This window comes from Manacus vitellinus, unplaced genomic scaffold (genome assembly GCF_001715985.3).
Source record: "Manacus vitellinus isolate BGI_N305 unplaced genomic scaffold, ASM171598v3 scaffold_75_pilon, whole genome shotgun sequence".
Taxonomy (NCBI): domain Eukaryota; kingdom Metazoa; phylum Chordata; class Aves; order Passeriformes; family Pipridae; genus Manacus; species Manacus vitellinus.
In genome coordinates this window covers 2320619-2348521 of record NW_021940789.1, presented here as the reverse complement: position 1 = coordinate 2348521, position 27903 = coordinate 2320619, and the positions used below count along the sequence as shown (strand labels likewise).

The window sequence follows — 27903 nt, the reverse complement described above, 5'->3', positions numbered from 1 at the left end:
GGGGCCATACCCGCGCACCTGCCTGTGCCAGGCCCTCGTGGGCAGCGCTGCAGAGGACAGGGAGCGGTGCTGCCAGCTCCTGTGAGCCCTGTGATCGGGGACACTGCAGACTGGTGCCCCGGGCAGAGGGAGAATGTGTTTTGAAGTGACAGAGAGTACCCTTTGAGAAGGGGTAAGTATACTGAAACAAGATAAGGCATCAGAGGGAAAAGACTTTCATTCTTTAAAAATTTTCAAGTGGCAAGTTCTGTACTGAGAATGAAATAGCACCTCGTTTGTGCAGCCACGCTGTAGATCTGTGTTCTGGTGAAGTCTCATGGTTTGCATTGGAGGATCTGGTGTTTGGTTTCAAATTCTGCTTAGTCTTTACTGTGGTGCAGTAAGTCACATCCTGTGGAAAAATCAGTTTGTGTGATCTGTATTTGAACTATTAAATAAGTTAATAAGTCAGCAACTCAGTTCCTGGTTGTAACGTTAATAATTATGCTTCAGTTTTGTATTTGGAACTTGATAGAAAACAGGCATTTAGGAATATTTGTTGCTTTGTGTGTTGGTTGATTTTTTTTTGGTTTTTTTTAAACTTTCCGTGGTGGCCCATTGTATCATGTTAGATGTTACTTTTAAATCTTGTCTCCTTAAAAATATTAGATGTAGACTTTAGTTTCTTCGATTTTTCAGAGACGGGTGTATAGAACAACAACACATGTACCACAAGAATTGGGACAGATCATGGATTCAGAAACATTTGAAAAATCTCGTCTCTATCAGCTGGACAAAAGTACTTTCAGCTTTTGGTCAGGCCTCTATTCAGAGATTGAGGGCACCGTAAGTACCTTGCATGTGATATTTTTCATGTACTTGAACTGTGAAACACTTTGGTTCTTAATGATCCCGTGTAGCTGCACCATTGGCATTCTGGCGTCTTATGGCAAACACTGACGTTTTTGTGTTCCTTATTTGTGGCTGTATTTGCTATATAAGAAATAATTATTCAGAGAGCACGTAATTTCTCTCTGCAGTGCTGAGTCATACTGCACAACTACAACATTACCTTACATTTTATTATTTTATTATATTTAATATATTATGGTTTCCGTTGCCAAATAATGAAGCAGCATGAGAGCTATTTTAAATTGTTAAAATGCAGACCTTTCCCTGTGTTTGGAAGGATGCAAGTACTTTCATTTCTAGATAAAATTTAAGTAGAAGATAAAAAGAGAAGCTTGTGAGAACAAGGAGAGTACCAATTGATACTTCTGAAATATAAGAATTAGATTGGGCAAGTAACATTCACATGTATGAAAAAAACAGAACCACTGAGTTAGAAGTCTCTAAGACTCTTAAGACTGTTTGAAGATCACATACATATATACTTTGTTCCAACTTGCTGCTGAAATGCATTGCTCATCAGTAGCACAACTGGGTCAAAAAGGAATCCTCAAGTGCTTGGCATTGCCAAGAAAAATTGAAGTATGATCCTATTTCATGATAAACTTAAGGAAGCAAAAACGACAGTCATAAAAGCTAATGAAAATAGGATTGTAAAATAGCCAGTCATGTAACTGTAGAATGATGATGCAAACCCAGTACTTAAGACTTGTGACACCTCTTACCTTCCACATTTCCTGATCTCCTTTGTGCAGCCCAACCTGTACTTTGTTTCCTTTTGTATGTATTTGTAAGGATGTTGTGTCAGTGCAGTATGTTATTTTCTTTTTGTTGGGATTTTTGGTATGCTGAGTAAAACTTGAGGCAATTCTTATGTGAATTTGAAAAGCTTCTGTGTTTCTGAGCAACTTTAGAGGCAGTGTTTAATTTGTAAATCGAAGCTGCTCTCCAGCAGTGGTTTGGTGGGCACAGTAAGGTGGTACCGCTTAGCAAATGCAATGAGTCAAAAAGTTCTGAAGCTTTATCTTGATTTCAAGAGCTCTAGGCAAAACAGGTTCCCTTGTTGTTTTTAAGGAAAATATACATGATTGAAATGCAGTTCTTTTCCACTGCTATTCAAAGAGCCAAATCTGTAGTCTGTGCTTATCTTCATTCAGGCCTATTGTTATGGTCCTCCACAACGCTGTAGCCACTAAATTGGATTTGCCAGATGGACTATTAGATTAATAAAGAACTGGCTGGATGGCTGCATCCAAGGAGATAAAGCTCAGTTTCCAAGTGGAAACCAGTGGTGGTTCTCGAGGGTCCATACTAGGGTGAATGCTGTATAATATCTGCAGTGGGACTGAGGACACCCTCGGCAGGTTTGCAGCTAACACCAGGGTCAGCAGGGCGGCTGATGGGCAGGAGGGATGGACGCTGTCCAGGATGACCTTGACAGGCTCATGGAGTTCAGCGAGGCTAAGTGCAAGGTGCTGCACATGGGTCAGGGCATGCACCAGCACAGACTGGGGGATGAGTGGATTGAGAGCAGCCCTGTGAACAGGGACTTCAGGGTCCTGGTGGACAAAAAATAGGGCTTAAGTTGGCAACGTGTAATTGCAGCTCAGAGAGCCAACTGCGTCCTGTGCTGATCCACAGCAGTGTGGGTAACAGGGTGATTCTGCCCCTCTGCTCCGCTCAGGTGAGATCCCACCAACGGTGCTGCCTCCTGCTCTGGGGTCTCCAGTGCATGAAAGACACAGATTTGCCAGGGTGGGTCCAGAGGATGCCACAGAAATGGCCAGAGGGCTGGAGCACCTCTCCTTCAAAGACAGGCTAAGACAGTTGGGGTTTCTGGGAGCTGGTGGTAACCCACAGAAGGCTGGCTCCTTGGTCATCAAAACTTTATGCCATTTGTACATATTGGGAAACAAAATGGAAGTTTGTTGGCTACAAGTTACATAGTTCTTTTATTAGTTAGTATTCTACTTTCTGTTGGTTAAATTACTCTCATGCTAATTCTCAGTCTTTCTCTTCTTTTGAGTCGGTGGGTTTCTTGGGTCAGTGGTCCATGAAGAAGCTGTGGCTGCCCCATCCCTGAAAGTGTTCAAGGCCAGGTTGGAGGGGGCTTGGAGCAACCTAGTCTAGTGGAAGGTGTCCCTGCTTATGGCAGGGGGGTTGGACTGAGGTCTCTTCCCACCCAAACCATTCTGTGATCTTTAAAGGTCCCTTTCGACCCAAACCATTCTGTGATTGTGCTTGCCTGTGTAGGAAAAGCACAGCTTTTGCTTTCTCTCTTGACTTTTCTTTCTGTTCTGTCCCTGTTTCTGTAATAACAGGTCTACAATGATTTTGGTAGCTGATTGATTTGTTAAGGAAATTAGTGCATCCAGCTGTCTTCCACACCTGAGCCACAAAATCCAGACTATGCTGGTGCTTTCTAAGCAGCAGCCAAAGCCAGTTACTAAGTCAACAAGCATCTTAGTGTGTATGTTGTTCTACTGTTTCAGCTGTGATGGTGATAGACAGCTGGAAAATAGGTATGTCTCAAACTGCTGCTGCCATTATTGAATTGATTGTGTCACAGTGATGCTGATGTTCAAAAGCCAAGGAAAAAAACATGGAATATGTGAGTTAAAGCTCTCAGCTAATTGAACACTGGCCTGAATGAGCAGTTTTTGAAACAGTTTTCAGCTCCCAGGTCCTGCCCTTGGGTCACAACAGCCCCAAGCAGTGCTCCAGGCTGGGGGCAGAGTGTCTGGAAAGCTGCCCTTTGGGAAAGCACCTGGGGGTGCTGGTCAACAGCAGCTGAACATGAGCCGGTGTCCTTCTCCCAGGACTGACTGGACCAGAGGAAATGGCCTGAAGTTGTGACAGGAGAGGTTTAGATTGGATATTGTATTTCTTATACTGGATATTATATATATTGGGTATTGTATTTCTTCACTAAAAGGGTGGTCAAGCATTGGAACAGAGAACAAGAGGAAACAGCCTCAAGTTAAACCCCCTCCAGAGGAGGTTTATCTGGGATAAAAGATTTCTCCATGGAAAGGGTTTTCAAGCCCTGGCACAGTCTGCCCAGGGCAGAAGTGGAGTCACTATCCCTGGAGGGATGTGTGAATGTGGGACTTGGGGACATGAGTTAGTGGTGGGCTTGGCAGTGCTGGGTAACAGCTGGACTCAATGATCTTAGAGGGCTTTTCCATGGATAGCCCTCATGTGTAGGCTATGTGCAGCTGCTTCTCTACATGTCTGTAATGATGAGTTGTTGCTCCTGTCTGTGATGCTGAGCTGTGTCTTTCGGTTTGTCAGAATCTGTTCTGGGATTATCACATTCCAGTTCAAGTGAGGTGGCCTTTACTGTCCAGGTTTGCCACTTTCTTCAAACTTAAACTGCATCCTTTATTGGCTTTTGGAACTGCCTGAACTTAAAAGAGGCTGTTGTGACCAAAGCTGATGAAACTGGATGTCAGTTTTTGCAAGCTTTTGCCTTTTTGAAGTATGATTCATTAACCCAGCAGGTTAACTGAAGGGGAGATGCTGTGTTAGAATTACTAGTATGCTTTATTTCAGCCAGATATTCCAGGCTTGCTTTATCACTGTTAAGATCAGAGGGAGACAAAAAGCCTAATTATAAAATTTGTCTTATTCACCCTTAAAAGATCCTTATCATGCTGAAATTTTAGTAGATTAAGATGACAGTCTTTCATACTGTATCTTTGCTATGTGGTTTTGTTTTCAAGATGATTCTCCTCTGTGGAGGAATTCCTTTTCTCTGGAAACTGTCTGGTCAGATCTCTGGTCATGCTGGATTTGGACAAGAATATGAGGTAAGCAGGCTTTATATTTCTGTGAGAACATTTGTTCCATGCTGCAGTAATTTTTATTTCAAAGTTAGCATTTAGTTAAAAGTGGGATTTAACTACCCTATATTATAGTAAAAATATCAGATACTTCCTGGTGTACACAATGATGGTGTGAATCTGAAAACTGGTAACAGTATATGACTTTTAAATTAGCTTACTAATTAAAATAGCCTTGTATATTAAAAACCTACGAGTCTTGTAGCTACTTGAGTCAAACCATGTGGTGGGTCAGGCTTTTGGGTGCTCTTTATTTGGGTATTGTCTTTTTACTTATCCTAGATTTGATTTTCCTGCACAGTAAAAGGGTAAGAAATTTGAGGTTACTGCTTATGTTGTCTTTGTGCTGTGGATGAGGCATGTATCCAAATTTGTGTCCCAAATCCTTAGTAAGCTATTCCAGTGAGCAGTAATCTAATCATCACAAATTATGTTTGTGAATTTATCTAGCTTCATCTTCTAACCTGTTTCAGTTAAACCACTGACCTAAAATCCATTTTTAACACCCAGAATATTTATGTTATGGGTCAGTAAATATCAGGTGGATTTATTTGTTTTTTTGTTTTAGATTGTTCAGTCATTGGTATTTCTGCTGCTTGCAACACTCTTCAGTGCCGTGACTGGTCTCCCATGGAGTTTATATAATACATTTGTCATAGAAGAGAAACATGGCTTCAATCAACAGGTATTGCAGAGAGCACTTGTACTGACCCAATGGCTTCAGGTTGGTTAGATGGACTGGTCTGTCCATATCTGTGCCGAAGATCGTTGGTTTTAGGAACATTTCTTCTACTTACACTGCATAAAAATCAGAGCAATGACAGTTTGTGGCTGTTGCAGGAGTGCCCATGCTGCAGCACCTCTGTGAGCCTGTGCCTCTGAGTGTGTGTTCTGGGGGTGGGACCAAGAATTTCATACCTCACCCATTCAGTTTTGGATGGACTGTTCTTTGCCCTTCATATGCGCACCCTTAGAAGTCTGGATCACTGCTTAGTAGGGTCAGTCCTGATTTATGGACACTGACCAGGTGAAAGAAAACTGAGGAATTATTCTCCTCCTCATTTTGTTTTGCCTGCTGATTTCTTATATCAGCCTTTACTAAACTGGAGAATTCAGCTCTTCATTTGGTACCTCTGGCTTTCTTAATTTCTTTCAACAACTTGGTTTAACCTGTGTCAGTATCAGTTTCTCGTGAGATCAGATATTCTTTCTGGGAGAAGAACCTCAATGTGGGACACATCATTAGCCATTTCATGCAAGAGCATAAGATACGCTTTCTGCTTTGGACCGAGCTGGTCTTGTCTACATTACTTTCTGTTCCAAGTCTCCTAGGAAGTTGTTGATTGGTTGGGGTTTTTTTTGCAGTAGAATGAAATTTGGATGGGTAGCAGATGTGGGATAAATCTGTTTGGCTCATTTTAATATCAGTAGATATGCTCTGGTATTTGCCAATTTCATCTTCCAGTCTCTGTGGAGGCAGGAAGACTGAGCAAGGTAAGACCTAAAGAAGTGAAATTAGTTTGTTTCTAAACCCTTACGTTCCTGGTAAATTGATGAATTGATGTTTCATATTCCTTTTTATAAAAAAAAACAAAAAAAAAAGTGATAAAAAAGCTCTAAATGCAGTGATCAGTTTGCACCCTTTAAAACAGAAATGTGTAGGTCCTGACACATCCAGTATTATTTTGGTTCACATCAATTATTTAGTGGCATACTGTTAAAGTAGGGAAGCCCAACTGTGAAAATTCTCACTGCACAATTTTATGTGTGTATTCCCAGAAAGCAACAAGGCTGGTTTGGCCACGTGTCTGCCCCACCTGCGATGTCTGAATACTGGGCCAATGGCAGATCCTGCTCCAGGCTTTGGGAAGCAAATCTGAAGATTGTTCTAATTAGTCATAAACCTTGAGCTTGTGACAAACTCAGAACTCTTTTATACTCCATTTAGCACTCTAGTCTTTTGAAAAAGTCTTGTGCTTCTAAAAACCCACGTGTTAACTTTTTTCTCTTACCAGTGAGGAAATGGTTGCTGTCAGAATGACGGTGTCCATGACCATTCATGTCCCAGGTGGTTCTGAGGCAGAGTCCTGGGGATCCCCTTCTCTTCTGTAGACTTAACAGTGAGCACACTGGCAGGCTAACATCCACTCCTAGCAAGGGAGGAAGGAATGTTCCCATGTTTCCAGAGCATGAGTCAACCAATCTTTTCTTCAGAGGAAATATCTGTTTAATGTATTTGGATTATTCTCCAGCTATCACTTAAGTTCTGCAGTCCTCAAAGATTGTAAGGTCTGGCAAAGTCGTTGTTCTTGCTTCTGGCCTAGCTTAGACATCCTTTTGACATTCAGAATCCTTAAACACATCAAAAGCCATCTCTCACTCTTATCTCTCATGTCAATCCTGAGTAGTTGCATCAGGCCTGCAGCTCGGTTGCTTCTCTTACCTTAGTGAGGAATAAGTTCCATCTTGGTGCAGGGTCTGCAAGCCCTTTATGTTCAGCACACTTAAGTCCAGAGACTGGCAGTAGAATTAGAGCCAGTCGGCAGACTAGCTGATTGATGGAGAGCTTAACTTGATCAGGTCCTGCCTCTGTGCAGTAGAGGGCCAAATACTGCACTTAACAGCTTGGGCTTCTTTTAAAAGTGCCTTGAGAGCCTGCAGAATTCATGTGGTTTGTGTGCTTTAGGGAGGGTAAGCAGTATTCTGGGTGTATCTCTGAGCATTTTCTTCTTGGAGCACACAATCTGTGTACTTCACTGTTGTCAGTGCAAGCACTGCCTAATCAAATGAGAAGATTTGGCACTGACCGTGGAGATTTAAGTGCTTGACTGAGCTACCTGCATGATATCTTTTACAAGGGTTTTTTCACAGCAGTTGTGTGGGGTTACGAGTGAGTTAATACGGGATGCTTGTTGTGTAATGGTCGCGGTGTACGCTGGGAGTTGAAGTTCTGATGGAAGCCTGTGAAAAAATGACCAATTAAAAGTGTCCTGGGAAGAAGCTTTAAAGTGATTGAACAGGACTGCACTGCCCCCCCCATGTTTTGATGTTTTGTTAGCACACCTTTTTGGAATATAAGAACTTGTTCAGCCATTAATAAAGGATCCTCCATTTTCCATCATCCCAGGGGGGTCTCGTTTCTATTCACTGCCACACAGTGGTCCTCATGCTGAGAGCTGAAGGCCCAGTCCAGGTCCAGTTCAGTCTGAGGTACTAAATGTCTTACAAACACAGTCAAATTTCTGTCTCTCATTTCAGACTGAAGGGCTGGTCCTTGGTGAATGAGCCAAATTCACACACGGTACCAGCCCAGACTTGGGAATTTCTAGCATTTCTAGCATGATAATTGACTGATCTTCAGATAGACTCCTTCTCTAGGAATGGCTTGCTGAAAATGAGGATTTTTCTCAAGGTCATATTTGCCTTAGAAAGCAGGAAATATACTGGGCAAAGATGAAAGACACCATGCAATTTTCTAGTTCTACTCCTCCAAGACTGTGGAGCTGGAAGTAAAGAAAGATTTTAAATGCAAATATGAGCTAAATGGGTTGTAGTTGACCTGTTTTTATTTGCAGACAAATTCTTTAAAATAGTATATGCTTTCAGTATGGCCTTGTTGGAAAGATCTTTACATATTAAGCTTCTAGAGCTAGATGTGTGTCTGATCATGTTGCAGAGTCACTATATCAAATTCATTCAGGTAGAGGTCTTTGAAATTTCTATTGCTTCTATTAAAGTTATACTAATTTTAAAACCCAAGACAACTACTTGAGTAGTAACTCCATGTCAGTGGAAGCTTGGAGTAAAATGCCCAATGTATTGCTGAAAATCTGTAATAGGGTTTCTATATATTTTCACTTAAGACAATTAGCATAGTGGTAACTGAAAGTTAAGACGAATGGAGGCAACTGTTAAGTGGAAGACAAAACATTTTACAGTAGCTGTGTTTCTTTGAGTATTTCTTATTCTCTAAGAATGCCTTGATGTCTGGGATATAGATTGGTAAAGATAAGCTTAAATTTTTCTTTTCTCCTTTAATGAATGTGCAACACAAAATAAGGGTTTGGGTCAGACTAAAGAAGAAAGCATCTGCATGGGCTTGCATCCGTGCGCGTGTAAGGAGCTACTAGCAGAGGAGTTGAAAATGTTCTTCCACCTTTTCTGACTGACTCTCATTTCCTTACCACACTGGCATCGCTGTTTTCCCATTTGTCTTATCTGAAGGGATCAGTTCATTAACCGCAGTGACACATTAATATTTGCATTGACATATCACTGATATTCTTTATCCTTTCTTTTCAGACGCTGGGATTTTTTTTTAAGGATGCTATCAAGAAGTTTGTTGTGACTCAGTGTATTCTGTTGCCAGTGACATCTCTTCTACTTTACATTATTAAAATAGGGGGAGACTACTTCTTCATCTATGCCTGGCTCTTTACCTTAGTTGTTTCCTTGGTGAGTATGAGGATATGTTTGGGTTTCTTCCAAACACCAGCTTATTTGCATGGCTCAGCACACTGAGTAGAGCTGAAAGGAAATGGAGAAAAATCTAAATCTCATGTGAATTTTAGTGTCTACAAACTTTAACAGAGTGTCTTGCTCTCAGTGTACTTGTTCAGAAATAACAGCTCATAGTAATTGTCCACATTAATGTGATATATTTTATGTATTCAATACCGGAGTGTCTTCATCAGTTGAAAAACAAGCATTGAAAAAGCTTTAGAATAGGTAGTGGAAATACAGCACTATGTGGTGATGGGTTTTTCTTAAATATAGAAAGGCACAGGGACAACTGCTGGCAGTTTGGCAAGACAAAGCAGATCATGCTTTGATCAGTTGTATTTGCATCATGCATTTCTCTTAGGTTATTGCACACAGCCCTCAGTGCATTGCTTGGTATCGAGGTGAGTAGCAATGTTCCATTCCTGGTTCTGTTTATATAGCTGCTTTCATACTGAATTGTAACTGATGGTTTTAGGGTTTATATAAAAGGATCTTTTTATATACATCATAAGCATTTGATACTTTATGTTGTTACTCCAGGGTCTGAAGGCTGTATTTTTTGTCTCTTTCAGCATAGTGCTCTACTGTCTTTTTGCTTAATATACAAACCATTGCTCACCCAAGGCAGAAATTACACAAGTACTGTTGTATATAATCATTCATTTTTAGATTAGAAAAGCACCTTAACAATTGAAAGAATTACTACATTACAGTGATGTAATAAAGGCTGCCTTATTAGCCTAACAGTAAGTATGGGTCAACCAAGCCCTAATTCTCATCTCAAGTTCAGACTTCCAGGTTGAAGTGGAGGGCACTATCAAGAAAACTTTTAGGAATACTTGGGTAGGAATTGTGATTGTTTTCTTTCTTAAGCTTCTCTAGTCCAGGTGCCCTTATGCTCTGACATCTTCCCTTTTTTTGTCACTGAACATATTCTGAAAAATCATAATGTTAGGTGTCAAAAATGCCAGGTCATTTGTATTGAAATGGCTGTTACAGAAAGATTTGTGCAGACAACAATTCTCAAAGAATTGTTCTTTTTCTTGCAAGTTTTGATCAGCAGCATGCTCTTAAATCCTAACTCAGCATTTGAGTTACTTCTCTGTCAATTTGTGTGAGGCAGTCCATACTTGCAGACTTCTAGTGAAGCCTTATTATTTGCAAAATTGGATATTAGTTCTTTATGTGATATCCAGTTCATATGTGAAGTGTTTAGTCTTTAAGGCTTTAAAGACTTGCTTTTTCATAGAAGGATTAAGTTGAAATTTTAAAATAAATCGTAGTTTCAGGATGAAAGATACAGGATTTTCTGAAATGGCCTGCCCTCATTTGTACACTGAAAGATTTTTTTCTTTAACCTCCTTTATACCTGTCGTTGACTGTATTTATTCTTGCCATCTTTTCTTTAAAATACAGATGGTAAAAAATGTTGTATGAGCTCATATGAGAAATTTTCTGAATGCCCCTTTTATAGTCTTTATTGAGCAGGTTTATGTCATGGGTTGACCTTGGTCAGATTCTAGGCACCCACTAAAGTTGCTCTGAGCTGGGAGAGGTCACACAGGCAAAACAGACTCAATGTGGGGTTAATACTAAAATTTATTACTAACAGGATAAGATCTAAAGAGTGAGAAATAAAACAGTCTTAAACACACTTTCCACCCACCCCTCCTTTCTTCCATGTTCTCCCTCCTTCCCCCTCAGCAGTGCAGGGGGACAAGTCCACCCCTCAGGCAACAGGTCTTCCAGATCTGCTGTCCCATAGGTCACCCTTCCATGGGCTGCAGGGGGACAGCCTGCTTCACCATGGTCCTCACCACGGGTTACAGGGGGGGGTCACAGCTCTGAGACCTTCCCCTGCTCCGGGGGGTCCCTCCCACAGGTAACAGTCCTTGATGGACCTCTCCAACGTGGGTCCACCCCCCAGGCAGTAGTTCTTCCATATCTACTGTCCCGAGGGTCACTTCTCCATCCTTCCTAGGATGCAGTCCTTCATAGGGTGAGCTGTACCGATATGGATCCCCCACAGGGCCATGAGTCCTACCCAGGAATAAACTGCTCTGGTGTGGACTTTCCTCTCCACAGGCCACAAGTCTCTTGAAGGACTCCACTCCATCCTGGGCCTTCTGCAGGGGGTAATGGCCTTCTTCCATGCATCCATCTGCTCCAGCATGGGCTCGGCTGCACCGTGGCAGGCCGCCCTGGCCCAGCTTGACTCGGCCGGGGGAAAGGGAGGGTAGTGCCTGCCGGCAGGGCCCACTCTGCCGCCCTGGTCTAGCCTGTGGGGCAACACCCTCCACCACCACCTCCGCAGTGGGGGAGGTGGCGGGGCCTCCCGGGAGCTTCGGTCAGCTCTCCCCTGGCTGGAAAAAATTCTTCTGCCCAGCAAACTTGTTTTAAATATGTTATCACAGAGGCATGATTATTGGCTCTCCCTTGGCCAGCAGCAGGAAGTCCCTCCTGTAGCCAGCTATCATTGGCTTCATTGGGGGGGGGAACTTCTGGCAGCTTCTAACTGAAGCCCCCTATGTAGCCCCCCTCACTATCAAAAAACCCAGCCACCTCAACCCACGACAGTTTACTAGAAAGAAGAGGTGTAGGTGAGTAGTACCAAGCACTAAATTTCAAGGTGATAACCAGAACATACTCAGCTGACACCGTATTTCTTTCTCTCACTTTCATATCACAAACTAGTATTTTATTTTTGAGCTGCCTGTGCCTTCCCATTGAGCTATCAGTGTAGATTTTGTCTTGAGGTATTACAGATACTTTAGAACCTGATAAAACAGGGGTTGGCCTATCTTAACAAAAGCTAGAAAAAATGTCTTGGCAGAGTTACAATCTTCCTGTACTAAAAGAATATATAGCAAGACCTAGTGGCGCACTCTTCTCCCAGGCCCTCGACCCTGGCTGTCCATGCCACTGTCCCTTCAGTCCATGCCAGATTAAGTGCATGCCCAGACAATTGGTGCTCTTAGGCTTGCCACCTCACTGCGGCTTTGTAGGGTTTCAGGCCTTAATGTGTTGGTTTGACATGCAAAACCACCCTAAGAGGTGTTAGGTTTACCCTTTAGAGTTTGGTTTAGGGAAAAATTCCAGTTCCATGACTCTTTAATCAGAGTTAGAGTTGCATCCTTCTACCAGTCTGCTGATATCAAGGCATTACACAAAGATCTGAGATAAAAAAACCTTAAAATTAGTCCCTACGTGCTAGATGGTCTGAGACTGGTCTGGACTAAAGAGCTGATTTCTGCTCTATGAAATACCCTCCTACACTTGCTGCAAAATATCTGCACAGGTTTAAGCCCTTAACAGTTACAGTAATAAAACCCCCTTATTTTCTAGTGGTGCTTCATATTGATATCCTCAGTTGCTCTGACTTTGCAGAAGTCTGTTTCCCTGTTTTTTGATTTCATTGAACTTTTTCAACAGTGCACACACTGTCAAAAGTCCAGGTAGTTGTTTTTGGTGAAATAAAACGTGAAGATAACTTCAAAGTTAATGTTTATGTCCATTTGCTTCTCATGTCCTGCTCCTTTTTTGCTAACCAGAATTTAAACTTTTAAAATAAATAAATAAAAATCACTTTGTGAAGGTCCAGAGTGTGAGGAAAGGGAGTTCAGCTTTCTTTCCCAACACAGTGTTATTCTAGTTCTGGCTTGCTCAGCTGAGCTGCAGCTGATACCAGTTTGAAGCACTATGGTGATATTTTTTGAGGGGGGTCAAGGTGGACCCAGAGGCATCAGGCAGTTCCTTAGCCCTCCTGACAGCTGGGAGGAGGGAAAGAAAATAGGGGACATGAAATTTCTTACCTCTCTTTAGACTGTGGCTTTGCAAGTTAGCAGGAGTTAAAAGTGAGACTGTCTCCTGGATCCTTCAGCTCTGCAGCTCAGTATGAAACACTTCAGAGCTTTCCAGGATTGGTGAATTGTGTGGAAGTGACAGCCTGTCACCAATGACCCCCCTGCTCCCAGCTGCCCAGCGGCCTTGTCTTCTGCACTGTTCACACCAGTTCTGCTGAGGTGTGTAGTTGGTTTGTGCACCTGCCCTCGCCCTGTCCTGCTGCTGAACTGCAAAACTGCAGACCTTCCACCAGACGAAGCAGTCCGTAGAGACCCTGGCCATAGATCTTCCCTTATACAGGACTCTGCTTTATCAAGTGTTTTTTTTCTGAAATTATGCCCTCTTTTTGTACTTAGGCTCCATCTTTAATACTAAACACGTTTCCTTGCCCCATTCTTAATATCCCAATGTGTTTGCAGGTGCTTGTTACAATCTATGCAGACTATATTGCACCTTTGTTTGATAAATTCATTCCACTTCCGGAGGGAGAGCTCAAGCAACAAATTGAAACAATGGCAAAGAGCATTGACTTCCCGTTGACTAAGGTGTATGTTGTTGAAGGTGAGATTTATTCTTTTTTTTTAAAAAAAGACTTTATAATTTTGAATTTGTGGTTTTTTTTAGTTTTGATTGTGGATGCTGTAGTAGGGCAGTTGCTTGCATTGTTCAGATACTGCAGTAGTTGTCAATGTCTGTAGCATTGTTACCACCCGCCCCAGAAAAAGGGAGGGGGGTAACCCAGGTTTTTATCAATAATTCCCTTGGGGTGGATTAGAGTGAAACGACACTGAATAATCAGTGTCTGAAAACATATACTGGCAAGGTTTATTTTAACAATTCTGTATCAACAGGCATGCTAGCAGTTTGGGTGCTGTCATACAACAGTGTGAGACAGAGATAACCTTGGGGGGGTGGGGAGGGGAAGAAAATGCATAGGGGAGAGAAAGGCAGGATAAGAGCAAGGGAGAGTAAGGGAAAGAAAAGTTGAGAGTGGACAGATGAGATGTATATAGTCACCGCCCACGGGGTCCAGCAATGCTTCCATGTCTGTCAGTTGAAGTGGTGGCCTTGATCTGCTGGGGGTGAAGGAGGGAAGCCCCCACACTCCAAGAAGTTATGAGTTATTATATCCATGATTATTGTCACGGGCCATGCCTCGAGCCTCCAACATCTCCTGGGTCTGTGCTGAGGTTTTTTGTGTCTCGTCTGGTTCCTGCCTTTCAAGATTAGCAGAGGGAGGGAGGGGCCTGATTGCTCAGCGGAGGTATCAACAGTCAAAAGCTTGCGAGCTCGGCTTCTTGCCTTTTCAGGGCTTCACACCTTCAGCACTGGAGGGAGGGAGGGGCCCGACTGCTCATCAGAGGTATCATGCAAGTCAAAAGCCTGCAAAAGTCTCCTAGAATGCATAAATCATTAACCATTTCAGTCTCTGACAAGCATTTCCCTGGTTTTTGCCCTGAGGTCAGAAAAGTGAAGCTGAATGTACAGCCTGAACTCAGCCTCTGGTTGGAAGCATTGACCTGGCTCTTGTAGAATGGAAATACGTGGCTCAGTCAGGAATGGAAGCAGGAAAGTAGTCAAGATTACAGTTTTAGAACTGTAAAACAAGGGAAGACCTTTTTTTCCTAGTCTCAGTTTAGCATTAATTGTCTCAAAGTCCTTGGTGAAACAGTTGAAAAAGTCTTGAAAGTTAAAAATGCCTGTTTCTTCCAAAATTGTTCACAGGTATGGTTTCTTATGGTGTGGCTGGATGGACTTACACCTCTGACTTGAGACTAATTTTTTTCACTTTCTAGTACTGAATTTCTTATCTTTTTTTCTTAGGTCATGGAATATGGAATATGCCAGCTGCCATGTCACTTCTTCTCTGCTTCCATGTTCATGGACCGTTTTACTATCTGACATTTCCAGTATTACTCATTTTGCTCCTGTCTGAACTTGATTTCAGGGGTTTTCCAAATTTTGTTTTGGTTTTGTGCTCCACCTGTGAGGCTCAGATGTGTTGAAACTTGGTGAAACCCATATGAGATGGCATAAAGAGCTAAAATGGTAGAGTTTTTGCAGTCAGAGAGGCTGGTGAAGGCTTTATCTAGCCAGGAAGCTGTGATTTTCTAAACTTTGGACTGGTCAAATCCTGCCGATGCTCTGCCTCAGTGCTGCTGGGAACTACTGATACACTTGGGGCACAGGAAACTCTTCTCTTTTCAGGCAAAGTTGAAGCTTTTCAAGGTTGAGAGTCAGTGCAGAGGTTTTCTCAAATGTACTGCTGGTTCTGTCCCAGTTTTTAGCCATGGTGAAAGTCCTGTGAGCCAGTACTGCAGCCCCTGTGCAGTGTGCTGCATTGGCTTCTCCGGGATGTCTGCTTTAGTGGCAGGGAGGCTGCCGAAACTCCAACCCCCTCCCTGTTTTTTTTGTGTAGCATCCTTAAGAGCAATGAGCCAGCACCATTCCTTTCTGACATGGGGGACTGGATTTGTGAACATCTTTTTGCCAGTGTTTTTCTGAACTCTGTCTTGGCTCTTCACACTCTGGAACTGACTTCTTGGTAGCATGCCCAACCAAGTCCTGTAATCTCAGGGTTCATTCTGTAAGAGGGAGATTACAAAGGTTCCTTCTCTACCAACACTTAGTGGAGAATGAAGTTTTTTATGATACACAGGTGAAAGGAAACATTGCTACCCTCTGGCTGTTCTGATTTCTTCACTGAGAAGGGACTGGTTACTGAGGGTTCATACTCTGACCAGTCTCTTCCTCTGTCAATCTGTATTGGTTTGGTGCTGAAGGTCACCATGACCATCCCACAGGTTGGCTTCCAGTGGAACAGTAGATGTTTTGTTCTCTAAGGGATTTCTGTGGCTCATACATTTATAGTGTATCTTATCTTTTGCTGCAAAAAAACCCCACCTCTGCTCTCATAGAGACATCTTTCAGTCCTGATGTTGCAACAGCTTCTTTCCATAGTCAAAAAAAAGCTTTTTAATCAGCTGAAACCATGGACATTCCATGGAAAGAGATGAGTTTCTTGGCCTCAGATGTTTTGATGGTAGAAACAGTCCATGATTGACCTGATCTAGATAAAGGTAGCTGTAAAAAATGACCTATTTCAAACAAAAATAATATTACCTGTAGTTCATCTCTTCATCTTCTCCTTATCTGTTTCTAAAATCTTCATCTTTATCTGTTTCCAATCATCTTTGCTGGCACATTCTAAATTATTTAGCACAGGTTCTTTGCCAGGAGGCAATGTCAATGCAGAATGCTCTTTCCAATCTAAACCTGAAAATGCAATAGAATTTGCTTTTCTTCTTGGACATTAGTTCTTCATGACTGCTCTTACACTTTTAGTGCTTTTTGTGTTACATTTCTCTATTGGAGTCATCATTACTTAGATTTTAAAATATGCTTCTGTCTGCAAACCGATTTGCCTGAGTTTGTGTACTGTTCATTTGGGGACTTTGAGAATTCCTTTGGAGGAGTCTGGTCTGTGTCATGCTGCACAGGCTTTGGTGCAGGGGATTATTCAGATCATGATCTTTAATGTAAATTTTCTCCATCAGGTTCTAAGCGTTCTTCTCATAGCAATGCTTATTTCTACGGATTCTTCAAGAATAAGCGGATAGTGCTCTTTGACACCCTCTTGGAAGACTATTCTGCATTGAACAAAGAACCAGCAGAAGGAGAAGATGGTGAGAATGAAGAAACAAAGTCTAAAACCAAAGTGAGTTTGTCTTTGTTTTTCATCTTGTTATTTACATTAACTTCTTGGTGAGATTCCCTTGTGCTTTCTAATGTATTTTAAAGGTTCTGAGTTGCTAAAAACCAAACTCTATTGATTTCAACACCAAAATATTCCTGGTTTGCTAATTGGAATTTTTGGGGCTGTTGGAGCATCAAAGAGACTGTAAAATCCATAGAGGCTTTAGCAAAACATGTAAAAACTAGACCTTCCATGTAATTGTCTGAATAAAGGACCTGTTCAGGGTTTTAGTTCATGTTCCCTCTCTTGGAACTGCCGCACTAAAGCTTCCTTTTGCAGGAAATGCTTTTAATTCTCAGTGTGTCGTTTGTGTGCTTTTTACTGCACGCAGAATTTTTGGTGCAGGAGGAACGCACGTGAGCACACACAGACAGATTCTACATGTGCATCCTCTCCCACCCTGATCAAGAACAGAATGGTGGCCTGGCATTGGCCTCTCCATCAGGAGCCTGCTCTAACAGCTGGTGTGACCTCAGGAGAGTATGGGGATGGTTAAAGCTGATGGAATACTTTCTGAAGAACCTGAAGGAGTAATTCTGAGAAAAACAAATGACTTGTGCAGCTAAGGTTAGGCTAATGTCTAGATTATTGCTCAGACCAGCTTCTGTTTCTTGACACCATGTTGGTGGTGGAATTCTCCTTGTACAGGTTTTGGTTTGGCAAAAACTGCAGAAATGGGTGATGAGAGGAGGGGATTTTGAGCTCACCTGGTCTAGTTATAATGACTCATTTTTTCCATTTCAACAGGTTCTTCAGCCCTTCTGCTTGTTTTTGACTTGCTGATGTACCTGCAAAGGTGCAGATGTCCTTCCTAATGATAGCTTTAAGGCATTTCATAGGGTTTTTTGACTAGGGCAGGGATGTTGTCATTCCTTTTTAAAGGAACACTGGTGCCTTGGGAGGAAGGCCACATGTTGAGTGTTGAAGGAAGTAGGGAGAGGGCTTTGCTCTCAGTTCTCTCTGAAAGTCTGCAGCTCTGAATGCCTGCCTCCATCGTACTGCTTTTCTTGAGTAAAGAAACAGGATGAAATCAGGGGATAGTAGGAGAGAGTTTGGAAGGCAAATCTTCCAGTGTTCTTCCAGGTTTTCATCAACGTATCTGCATACATTGAAATAAGAGACCACCACCTCATGGTAGAAATCTTCCTGAACTTAAAAGGTTATATTTTTGTAAGTATCTTCATGAAAAAGGCTCAATATATATGTGTACCTGCTATTAGAAGGGAATGGCCTGATCTAGGGACACTTAAGTGATCAAGTTAAAAACAAACAAGTAAGAAATTTATTCAGTGGTGTTCAGTCATAGCTGATATTACTTCTGCTTTGTTATTCCCTCAGAATAAGAAACAAGGATGTAAAAATGAAGAAGTTCTAGCTGTACTTGGTCATGAATTGGGTCACTGGAAACTAGGTCACACTGTCAAAAATATTATTATCAGCCAGGTAAGTTATTTAAACTGGGGTGTTTTCTGGAGTATTTTGTAGTTATTGCTGTTTCCAAATGCCTGCTTGCTTCCAGATTTGTAAGTGTACATTCAGGTGTACACTGATATGCTCTGTGACAGAAAGTTGGTCTGGTTTTTTTTTTCCTTGTTCTACGGTGAATATGCACTCACCTTTCTGTCCCGTCCTTGCTTCATCTGGTTGGTAGGGAGCTTCTCAGAAAGCATGTCTGCTGCCATTTTAATTCATCTGTGCAGCCTTCTGAAGTTGTGTTGTGGTTTAGGAATGGTACTCCCCAATCCAGTGCCCCCATCGACACTTTCCAAACCACACACAGCTCTCTGTCACTCCCTTGTTTTTCCTCTCCTCCTTCCCGCTGCTTCGGGATTGCAGAGGAGATTTGGAAGCACAAAAGGCAAAGATCACAGGTTGAGATAAGAACAATTTATTGAAACAGCAATGAGATAAGAAAAGGAACAGTAACCAACAATACTAATGACAGAGGATACAAGAAAAGAAAGAATTCACACAGAAGAAAAACCCAAAACAATAGTAGACAATACTGGGCCGCCAGGTTCTCTTGACTAGAAGAAACCCCTTCTCCTCAGAAGAGTCTCCCCCCCATCTCCAGTGGCAATGATGTGAGGTGGTATAGAATAACCTGAGTCCTAGCCGTGCCCCTTCCTACCTACCGTAAAAATTAACCCTTTCCTGGATGATACCAGGACAAGTTGGGACACATTTTTTTTGCTCTGTAATGCTTGTCTGTTTGAATCTCAGGGCCTTCTCTGCAGTTCTGTTTCCATCCCTGTGCTAAGGATAGGCTTAGATGTGTATTGACTCCCAGCCTGAGATTTTTAGTTGTTTGTCTTTACCTCTGAGAAAGCTTCACATGTGTCTGAGAGCTTCTGTCAGCCTCGTTCCTTGTAAAGCTGAGAAGGAATGTGATTGAGGATTAGGAAATCTGACACAAGAGGGCATTCTTATTTATATTGTATTCTCATACCTTGTGCATTAATTATTGATAAATAACTTTATTGTGCCATTCTTGGTGCTTGCCAAAATGGGGGTGAACAATGAAGTAATCTCCGTAGAGATATGTAATTGCGTTGGTGTAGATCTGTGTTGTTCCAGGTATCACTCAGCCTTCTTTTCTCCAAGTTCTCAGCCTTTTCTGTTTTGTTTCTCTTAGCTGCCCTCCAAGCACCTTCTGTAAATTCCATGGTATCTTGAGATGCCTGCACCATTCCAGGAGTGCTATTCTGTTCTTTTTCTAAGGTTATTCACAAGCTTTTCAGGCTATAAACATCACAATTAAACTCCTCCGGTTTAAGCAAATCTCTCTGTTTTCGCATTGGCATTTTCTTACCTGTGCAGCTGATCACTTCAGTGAGGCTCTTCTTGCTTTCTTTAAGGTGATTACCTTCCAACTTCTGACATCAGCACTGATCCCTGCTGCCAATTGTTACAGTAATTTTGCCACATTCCTAACTCATGTAATTTGTCTTTGGATCCACTTTCTAGATACTACTATTTTGCTGTAATAGGTGGACTTTATCCTCACTTTCAGAAATTTGTCACAAATTCTTCTGCGATGTCTTACACTTTTTCTATATTGTTTGCTGTCTGTCACAGCCATCCCTCTTTTCTGTTCCCTGTGTTTCAATAACAAAAAGTATTCTTTTCACATTGCTGTAAAAAGACCAAACAGCCACTTGGATAGATTGAAAAGGTACCGACTGCCCTCTCTGGAAAACTTGGTAAGGCATGGTCCTGCCGCTTGGCTCTGAAAAGCCAGGCAAACTGTACACAGTGCTGCACGGCTTAGATAGAAGCGGAGATTGTTTCCAGGAAAGGAAGTGCAACACAGCACAGACACATTTTGTTTACCTTTAAACTTTTAGAACTATGCTTAATTCCAAGGAGATGGGTTCTATCTTCTACTCCCTCCTCACTTGTCTTCTTATCTTTTCATCTTCCTTCATTACTTAGCCTACTTTTTTGCTCTCTGTCTGAAAATAATGGTTCTTTATTGCATGCATTTTCAGAAAGTAGGTAAAGACCAGCTGTTTGTTCCTCTTTGTATATTAGTTCAAAAGTGATTTACAGTGGCATTCCTATGCAAATCTGTAATGTGATATTATGTAGTGTTTAGACTCATCTTAATCAAGAATGTTGTTTCCTTTCTCTAGATGAATTCCTTCCTCTGCTTCTTCTTGTTTGCTGTGCTAATTGGTCGAAAAGAACTCTTTACTGCATTTGGTTTCTATGACACCCAGCCTACCCTGATAGGCTTGATGATTATTTTCCAGTTCATTTTTTCACCTTACAATGAGGTAAATTGTTTTCAAGACATAGACGCTGAAGTATCATCTTATTTAAATAATGATTTTGTTTTGACTGGGAAAGTTTGAAGCTTCTAGCGGCCGTATTGGGTGTCTCATTTTAATAATCAGGGCTAGCGCTGCATGTTGAGTAAGACTCTTGGTTTAAGGTGTGGCGTGGATAAACCTTAGTGAGATCATTCTAAAGCCACGGCAATGTGTGGGATGTGGAAAGGTAGATATAGTAGTATTTACTGTAAGGAATTTGCAGATAGCTGAATTTTAAAATAATTTTTAATACATTTCTCTCCACAGGTTCTCTCATTTTGTTTGACTGTATTAAGCCGACGGTTTGAGTTTCAAGCAGATGCATTTGCCAAGGAACTTGGGAAGGCTAAAGACCTATATTCTGCTTTGATCAAGCTAAACAAAGATAATTTAGGTTTTCCTGTTTCTGACTGGATCTTTTCAATGTGGCATTACTCCCACCCACCCCTTTTAGAAAGACTTCAGGCCTTGAAAGATGCAAAGCAAGAGTAATAGGAATCATTGCTGGTTCAGAGACACTGCTTCCATCTCAGAAGCAAAGTTCAGAGCTGCTTTTTAATTTTTTTTAAAAAATTGATAATGCCAATTAAGTGCACTGTTAACAGCACCACAGATATGAGAATCCTGAAACAGGTGTTAAATTATAAATTACTTCTTTTTAACAAAAACAAAACTGTGGAACTTAATTTAGAAAAAGTACTGGGTGATGACCTTTCCCCTCCTCCCCAATGACTTTTATTCAAAGTATAGACTTTTAAAGGGAGGAAAACAAGAGTAGACTTCGAAGCACCTTTTTCTTCAGTTTGTGTATGCCTTGAAAATTGCTTTTGATCCTCTTTCCATTCTCTGTGTTCTGTGAACCTTCCCGGTTTTACTCTCTTCACAGTGAAGAGGCTTTGGGTGACTTGATTTCCTGTATAATGATACCTGTACTCGCCAGTCAGTGTGTTGTGTTTTAAAAAGCTGAATGCAACAGCAGCCTTTCTCCTGGATTCGTTTGTCATAATGAAAAATGCTACATAATAAAACCTTTCTCTGAAGTGTGGGAAGAAGGATGAATTACAACTGAAGAAATGTACCGTGGCTTCCTTGAAAATGAGCACTAGTTGGTATTTAGTAGCATTATAGTGGGATTAGGCTGCTCCTCTTCCCCATTGTGCTGCTGGGGATGTGGAAGGATGTTACAGGAATGGCATACACATGTTAGAGAAAGATACTAATTCTCTCTTGTTCTCTTTTTTGCTTGCAAGTGGGATGGTTAACAGCTTTCCCACACCTCAGGTCCTCCATTTCGGTTCTTCTTTGCCTAGATTTTTTGTGTATATGGAAGTGTCCAGTTGCTCAGCAAGTGTATCAGAGCCAAGCTTTCATTCTGAGAGGGTTTGTCATCCACTCCATGGAGGGTTTTCCATTAATATGAATCCAGTTCAAATAGCAGTGCTGGAATATTTGTTCTTCATCATTGTTCTTATATATAAAAATTGTTCTTATATATATAAAAAAGCCCAGGAAACAGTTTGCCCACATCAATTAGTGAAGAATGAAGTGAGTAATTGTGGAAATGGCTTCGGCATTGATTATTTCAGACTTTCCTGATGAAAGATGCAATTAAATTTACTTTTGTTGAAATAAAGATAAAAGTTAAATATAAGTTTGCATGTGCATACAAATGTTTTGGACCAGCCTGAATGCACATACTTCATATAAAAACTAGGTTTTCTATCTGCAGTAAATTAAAAAGTTTTGCTCAGCTCTGTACAGAGGTCATCAAAGCAAATTGCCGTTGTTTCAGATGTCAGAGTATTCTTAGATCCTTTATTGATAGCTTTGTTTCCTTTTCTGATCATAAGGAAAAATGCCTTTATAAAATGATGGGCATGATGATGTCTCAGATGCAACAAGATGTTGCTGCAAGTCCTTTGTATGCCTTATTCTAATTGTGTTTATACCCCAGCAAATACAGAGCTAAACTATAAATATGGATTTAGGATTTGGTTTTACAAATATGGAGAGCCTATATTTGTCATGTTAACTGCATTTAATAAATGGCCCTCAAAAATAAAAGGATTAACTTGAATCTGTCAATTCAGAAGAATAAATGTGTCAAGTTTTGAATGAGATGTTGGCTGGTCTAAAGCTATGGAAAACATGTTAAATGTGCTCTGAGAAAACCATTTGTCTCATCCATTAGGTAAAAATTATACACAAAAATCTATTTTGTGGCTATTTCAGAAATTTGGCTAAACACAAATAAAAGGGAGACTAAAATGGGTAGGTAAAGGAAATGTCAGTACCTATGGAAGCATGAAATACTTGGCTTACAGGCGAAGATAGCACTCTTGCAGCAATTGCCTGTTACTTCCTTTTCTTCCCTGTCACTATTTGGAGTTGATCTCTGCAGTTCTTGTAGCTGGATTTCATATCTACCTCCTGAACAAGAGTTTGGGTTGGTTCCGTTCTGCTCCAGTCACTTCTCAGCACTGGAACTGTCAGTGTGTGTTGCTGACCTTCTGCCTGCTCACATTACTGCTGGGCAGACATCTGGAACACGTCATCTACACCTTGCAGACATTCTACAGCCTCTAGTTGCTTCCTGGCTTCCTGAGAATGGTTGAAATCACACCTGAATCTTCCTGTGCAGCTTTTGCCTTCCCAGGTACATCAGTCCTCCTATAGTGTCTACACAGCCATGTGATCAGCCAATACAAACCAGCTTCATGATAAGGTAGGTCTGCTTGGACCAGCCACTATTCCTTCCAAGGAATGACCAGTTTTAAGGAGAGAGGCAAGAAAATTACCTGTTATCTTTAGCAAACCAAGAGCAGAACATCTCTGGCAGTACTCTCCTCAAAGGCATCTGTGGGGCTGCTGGGCATTGATCAGCAGTGTCCTGCCCAAAGGTTGGAGATCCAGTTTCCCATTCCCACCTCACCGGCATTTTCTACTTGTTTAAGTAGAAACTTGAGAGAGGACATGGTGAGGAAAATTCTCAGACCTCAGAAAGTGACAGGAAGACTAAAATTTGAATGCTTTGTGGATGTGAAGCTTGGTAGGTCTTGGCAATGTGTGCTGGCAGCCCAGAAACCCCCCGTGTTCTGGGCTGATCCCCAGCAGCCTGGGCAGCAGAGCAAGGGAGGGATTTTTGCCCCTCTGCTCTGCTCAGGTGAGACCTCGCCTGCAGTGCTGCCTCCAGCTCTTGGGTCACCAATATAAGACACGGACCTGCTGGAACGAGTTTGGAGGAGAGCACAGAGGTGTTCCAAGGGCTGGAGCCCCTCTGCTCTGGAGCCAGGCTGGGAGAGCTGGGAGTGTTCAACCTGGAGAAAAGGCAGCTCTGGAGAGAACTTAGAACCCCTTCCAGTCCCTAAAGGGGCTCCAGGAGAGCTGAAGAGGGACTTGGGATGAGGGCCTGGAGTGACAGGACAAGGGGAAATGGCTTTAAGCTGAAGGAAGGTAGATTTAGATCAGATATTAAGAAGAAATTCTTTAGTGGGGCACAGGTTTCCCAGTGAAGCTGTGGCTGCCCCATCCCTTGAAGTGTTCAAGGCCAGACTGGATGGGGCTTGGAGGAACCTGGTCTAGTGGAAGGTGTTCCTGCCCATGCTTTAAGATGAGCTTCCCTGCCGACCCAAACCAGTCTATAATTCTATGATGAAACAGGCACAAACGTCTCCCTTTCAACTGTCTTGACGTGTTTCAAGGGCCTCCATGTGTTCACACAGGACTGCTGTGGCCGCAGGGCTCCTTGCTGCTCTCAGCCGCCAGGAGGTCCTGCTGCTGTGTGCAGGCAGGGGAGCGGTGGGGGAGCTGCGTGTGCGGGGCGGGGTGTGCGGGACCGCTGAGGGCCCGTGGGGCCGCGGGGGGGGTGACGCTCGCGGCCGCAGGCCGCGCTGTGCGCGCGAGGCCCGGATGTGACGTGCAGGGGGGCGGGCGGTTGTGCCCGGCGCGGTCCTTTGTGCGGCGGGACGAGTGCTTGCGGCGGGCGGCAGAAGGCGGAGGCGGCGGCGCGCGGCGCGAGGCCGCCGAGGCCGGTCCCCCGCCCGCCGCGGGGCTCTGGGCTCCTCTTCCGATAGCGCGGGGCTGCGGAAGCGCACGCCCCGCAAGAAGGAGCCTCCGCGGCCTCGCCCCCGGGCGGTGTGTCCGAGCCGTCGGCCGCCGGGGCCGCCCCTGCGCCCGGCGGCGAAACCACCGGCATCGCCGAGACCCCCGAGGGCCGCAGGACCAGCCGCCGCAAGCGGGCTAAAGTAGGTCTGGGGTGCTCCGGCTACGGGCCCTGCTGGCACAGAGCCGCGACCGGAGGCGGGGCTCGGCCCTGCTCGGGGTATTGCTGCCCCCGGGACCGGGTCCGGCCGCGGGCTGAGCACGGGCCCGGCGCTGCCGGCGGGGGCGGGCCTGTGCCCGAGAGGGTTCGGGGGCGTGAGTTCGAAGAATAAACACACGGGCGCGCAAGAAGGCAGTGCGGGTCAAGGTCCCGTGGTGTCCCAGCTCTTCGTGGACTATGGCGTGACACGGTGCATGTCACAAAGGAGAGCATTCTGCAGCAGCCCAGGAACTTTTTGGGGTTCCCGATCTGATACCGAGCAGTAAAAATACTCCAAGTCCCTGACAGTGCATCGGAATGCTCATGAGCTTCATTTCATCAGTGCATTCTTGTCGCTGGAGTATAGAGATGCAGATTCTCCTGAGGCTCATGTTCATGGGCCTGTGCTGATTTTGCAAGGTTGTGAAGGTGATGGCCACGCTCAGTCCACTGTTCCTCACCTTCCCTCTATTGGCTTTGGTGAGCTGAGTCAATGCTGTGTTAAGGGTGAGACTTAGCACTGAAATCTAAAGGCCATAAAGAGTCTCCGGTAATTTGGGTCTGTAACATGTAATTCTCATCTATTGTTCTGAACATGTGAGAACGTTATCTTCTTTTTGTGAAACTTTTTCTTCGAAACCTTGTCTCAGAAGATATTGAAGATCTTGGCTGTGCCCAAAGCTGGGGTGTTTGGCTGGGAAGCTGAAGTTACTTTTCGGAACTGTTTTGTCCTGTGGCTGTGGCATTGAATGTCTAGCTTTTCAGAGCCCTTGTGTGATGTGATAGCTGGTCATTTGCATGCAGGAGCTGCTGGGTAGGTCAGTCTGGTGCATCTTTTAAACTGAAAGAAGGTAGATGTAGATTGGACATAAGGAAGATATTTTTTACTATGGGGGTGGTGTTGGGCAGAGAAGCTGTGGCTGCCCTACCCCTGGAAGTGTTCAAGGCCAGGTTGGACGGGGCTTGAAGCAACCTGGTCTAGTGAAAGGTGTCCTTGCACATGGCAGGGGGGTTGGAATGAGATGTTTTGAAGGTCCCTTCCATCCCAAACCATTCTGTGATCTTCAGAAGCAGCATTTCTGCTTTATAGTGGTCTGTTAACAAGTAGGAATTAGTGCTCTGTGTGGGTTGTGTGTTGATGGTGTTTCTCTGCACTGACAGTACTTATCTGCAAAGGGTTGTTCATCTCTTATGACACCCTCTGTCCCCATGAGCACTTCAGCCCAGCACGAGATTGCCTTACTGTGAATGTTTGTGGGGTGAATTTAGTTGGGGGGTACCCAGGTTAAAAATAAACCTAGGGAAAAGCTTAGGTTTTTTATTGGACTCGATTGTTCTTGGAAAGCTCTGTGAACTCAGGGGGAATGGGAGACTTCTGAGGGCACACGTGGCTTCAAATACGGTGGTAATGTACGTCGGGCTGGAGGGTCACTGTAACTTGCTTCAGAGTGGGAGTTTGCAGAATGTCCTGGTGGTGCAACATTCGCTCAAGAGTGGGAAAAACTAAATATACTGGAGATTGTGGAATGCAAATATTTAAAAGAGAGCAGATCTTGGTGTGTGTTAGTGTTTTACTGAATCCAGGATTTCCTATACAGAGGCTTCCCAGTGAAACACAGTTGTGTTTTGAATTGGTGCCTGTTACTGCCGTTTCTGAATGATTGAACTTGAGCTATGAAAGATTTTTTGTTCTTTTAATGAGAAATGCAGAGTTGCTTTTGTTATTTCATGGTGAAAGCTGACCTGTCAGATGTTGGAGGGTCACTAGCTGCTTTCTTTTTATTTTTCCCATGGCTGCATGTCGAGAAGTGCTTTTTTCCTTTCCAGTAGATAGGGCTATTCAATAGCATTGTACAAAGCTTTCTTACTTTGGAATTCGTTTTATTAAACAGTAAGGGATGCATCCCTTCCAGGCTATTCTTGAGGTTTCCGTGTTCCTTTAGGTTGGAGCAGCGTCTTTTTGGCTGGTAATATTATTTATTTTTACTGGAAAATAGTACAAAATGTGCATGGCAATAAAGATGGGTGGGAGCAGGGCATCGTTCTGGTGCTAAGCCACTAGTGTGACTGTCCTGGAAAGGAGGCAGCTGTGAGCCTCTGTACCAGGACAAGATTCCCAGGAGACTGTACGGGACACAGATGGGATTTCCTCAGGAAATCTTATGTATGGTTCTGATCACCCATGTTTGGCAGATAAAGTCAAGTTGGAACATAGGGACACAGAGGCAACTTGTTATCCCCAGGTTTGACAGGGACATGAAGGAAGGAAAGAAAACTAGACGGGGTTAAATGATGACACAACAAATACACCTAAACTGGGCTTCATATGAGTAGAGAGCTCCCACTATTGGGTGCTGGAAACCCTTTTTTTAGGTGGAGGTGAAAACATGGGGAACTTGTTAAGCTTTGTTGCATTTTATAACATTGTATCTGTAATAAGACTGCATAAGGTAACACAAGCCTTCTCTTTGAGCTGTAAGCAATTTTGTTATTTGCAATGTTTATTTTTGTAGTCCAGCTTACAGACATCTTCAGTGCGTTTATTCTCTGTTGTGCTTTTTACAGGTGGAGTATAGAGAAATGGATGAGAGTCTTGCAAACCTGTCAGAAGATGAGTATTACTCTGAAGAAGAGAGAAATGCTAAAGCTGAGAAAGAGAAAAAACTACCCCCACCACCTCCACCAGCTCCTGCAGAAGAAGAGAATGAAAGTGAGCCGGAGGAGCCATCTGGTGAGTAAAGAAAGACCTCTTTTGACACTACTTACCTAGTTTATTAACAGAAATGTAGCAGGGCCAGGTGTGGCATCATGAATTCCATGTGTGGGTTTGATCTGGTTTCAAATTATTCTACAGTGTTTTATTTACTTGCCCCATTCTCCTGAGGGGAAAAACTCAGAAGAGCAGCCTGAAAAAGTTGAGAATATGCATGAATCTAATTCCAAATGAAGCCA

The 27903-nt window shown here is 43.0% G+C and overlaps 2 protein-coding genes across 4 annotated transcripts in view; both read left to right on the top strand.

The window, feature by feature from the left end:
• Positions 1-117: 117 nt before the first annotated feature.
• On the top strand, positions 118-22715 carry ZMPSTE24 (zinc metallopeptidase STE24). Of its 3 annotated transcripts, none has more exons than XM_018084753.1 (10): positions 150-172; positions 679-825; positions 4614-4700; positions 5302-5457; positions 9036-9188; positions 13499-13640; positions 16637-16797; positions 18175-18279; positions 20472-20615; positions 20919-22715. In XM_018084753.1, exons 2-10 carry the CDS (start codon positions 730-732, stop codon positions 21141-21143), a joined length of 1269 nt encoding a protein of 422 aa, XP_017940242.1. In that variant the 5' UTR covers positions 150-172; positions 679-729; the 3' UTR covers positions 21144-22715. The 3 variants fall into 3 exon arrangements, with proteins under 3 accessions (XP_029820461.1, XP_017940242.1, XP_029820460.1); XM_029964600.1 differs by having other exon boundaries at positions 151-172; positions 5302-5418; XM_029964601.1 differs by lacking the exon at positions 20472-20615 and having other exon boundaries at positions 118-172.
• A 909-nt stretch (positions 22716-23624) lies between these two features.
• Positions 23625-27903, top strand: part of KDM1A (lysine demethylase 1A) — a 42356-nt gene continuing 38077 nt past the window's right edge. The window contains 4 exon segments of the mRNA XM_008931434.4: positions 23625-23700; positions 24574-24768; positions 24771-24895; positions 27517-27682. Of these exon segments, the coding sequence (XP_008929682.4) occupies positions 23625-23700; positions 24574-24768; positions 24771-24895; positions 27517-27682 (562 nt within the window).

Bases quoted from the DNA above. Each gene is read 5' to 3' on its own strand.
- ZMPSTE24 (XM_018084753.1), top strand. From the start codon at position 730: ATGGATTCAGAAACATTTGAAAAATCTCGTCTCTATCAGCTGGACAAA. The intron at 5,458-9,035 runs GTTGGTTAGATG...CTTTCTTTTCAG, and splicing joins TACTGACCCAATGGCTTCAG to ACGCTGGGATTTTTTTTTAA. The intron at 20,616-20,918 runs GTAAATTGTTTT...TTCTCTCCACAG, and splicing joins TTTTTTCACCTTACAATGAG to GTTCTCTCATTTTGTTTGAC.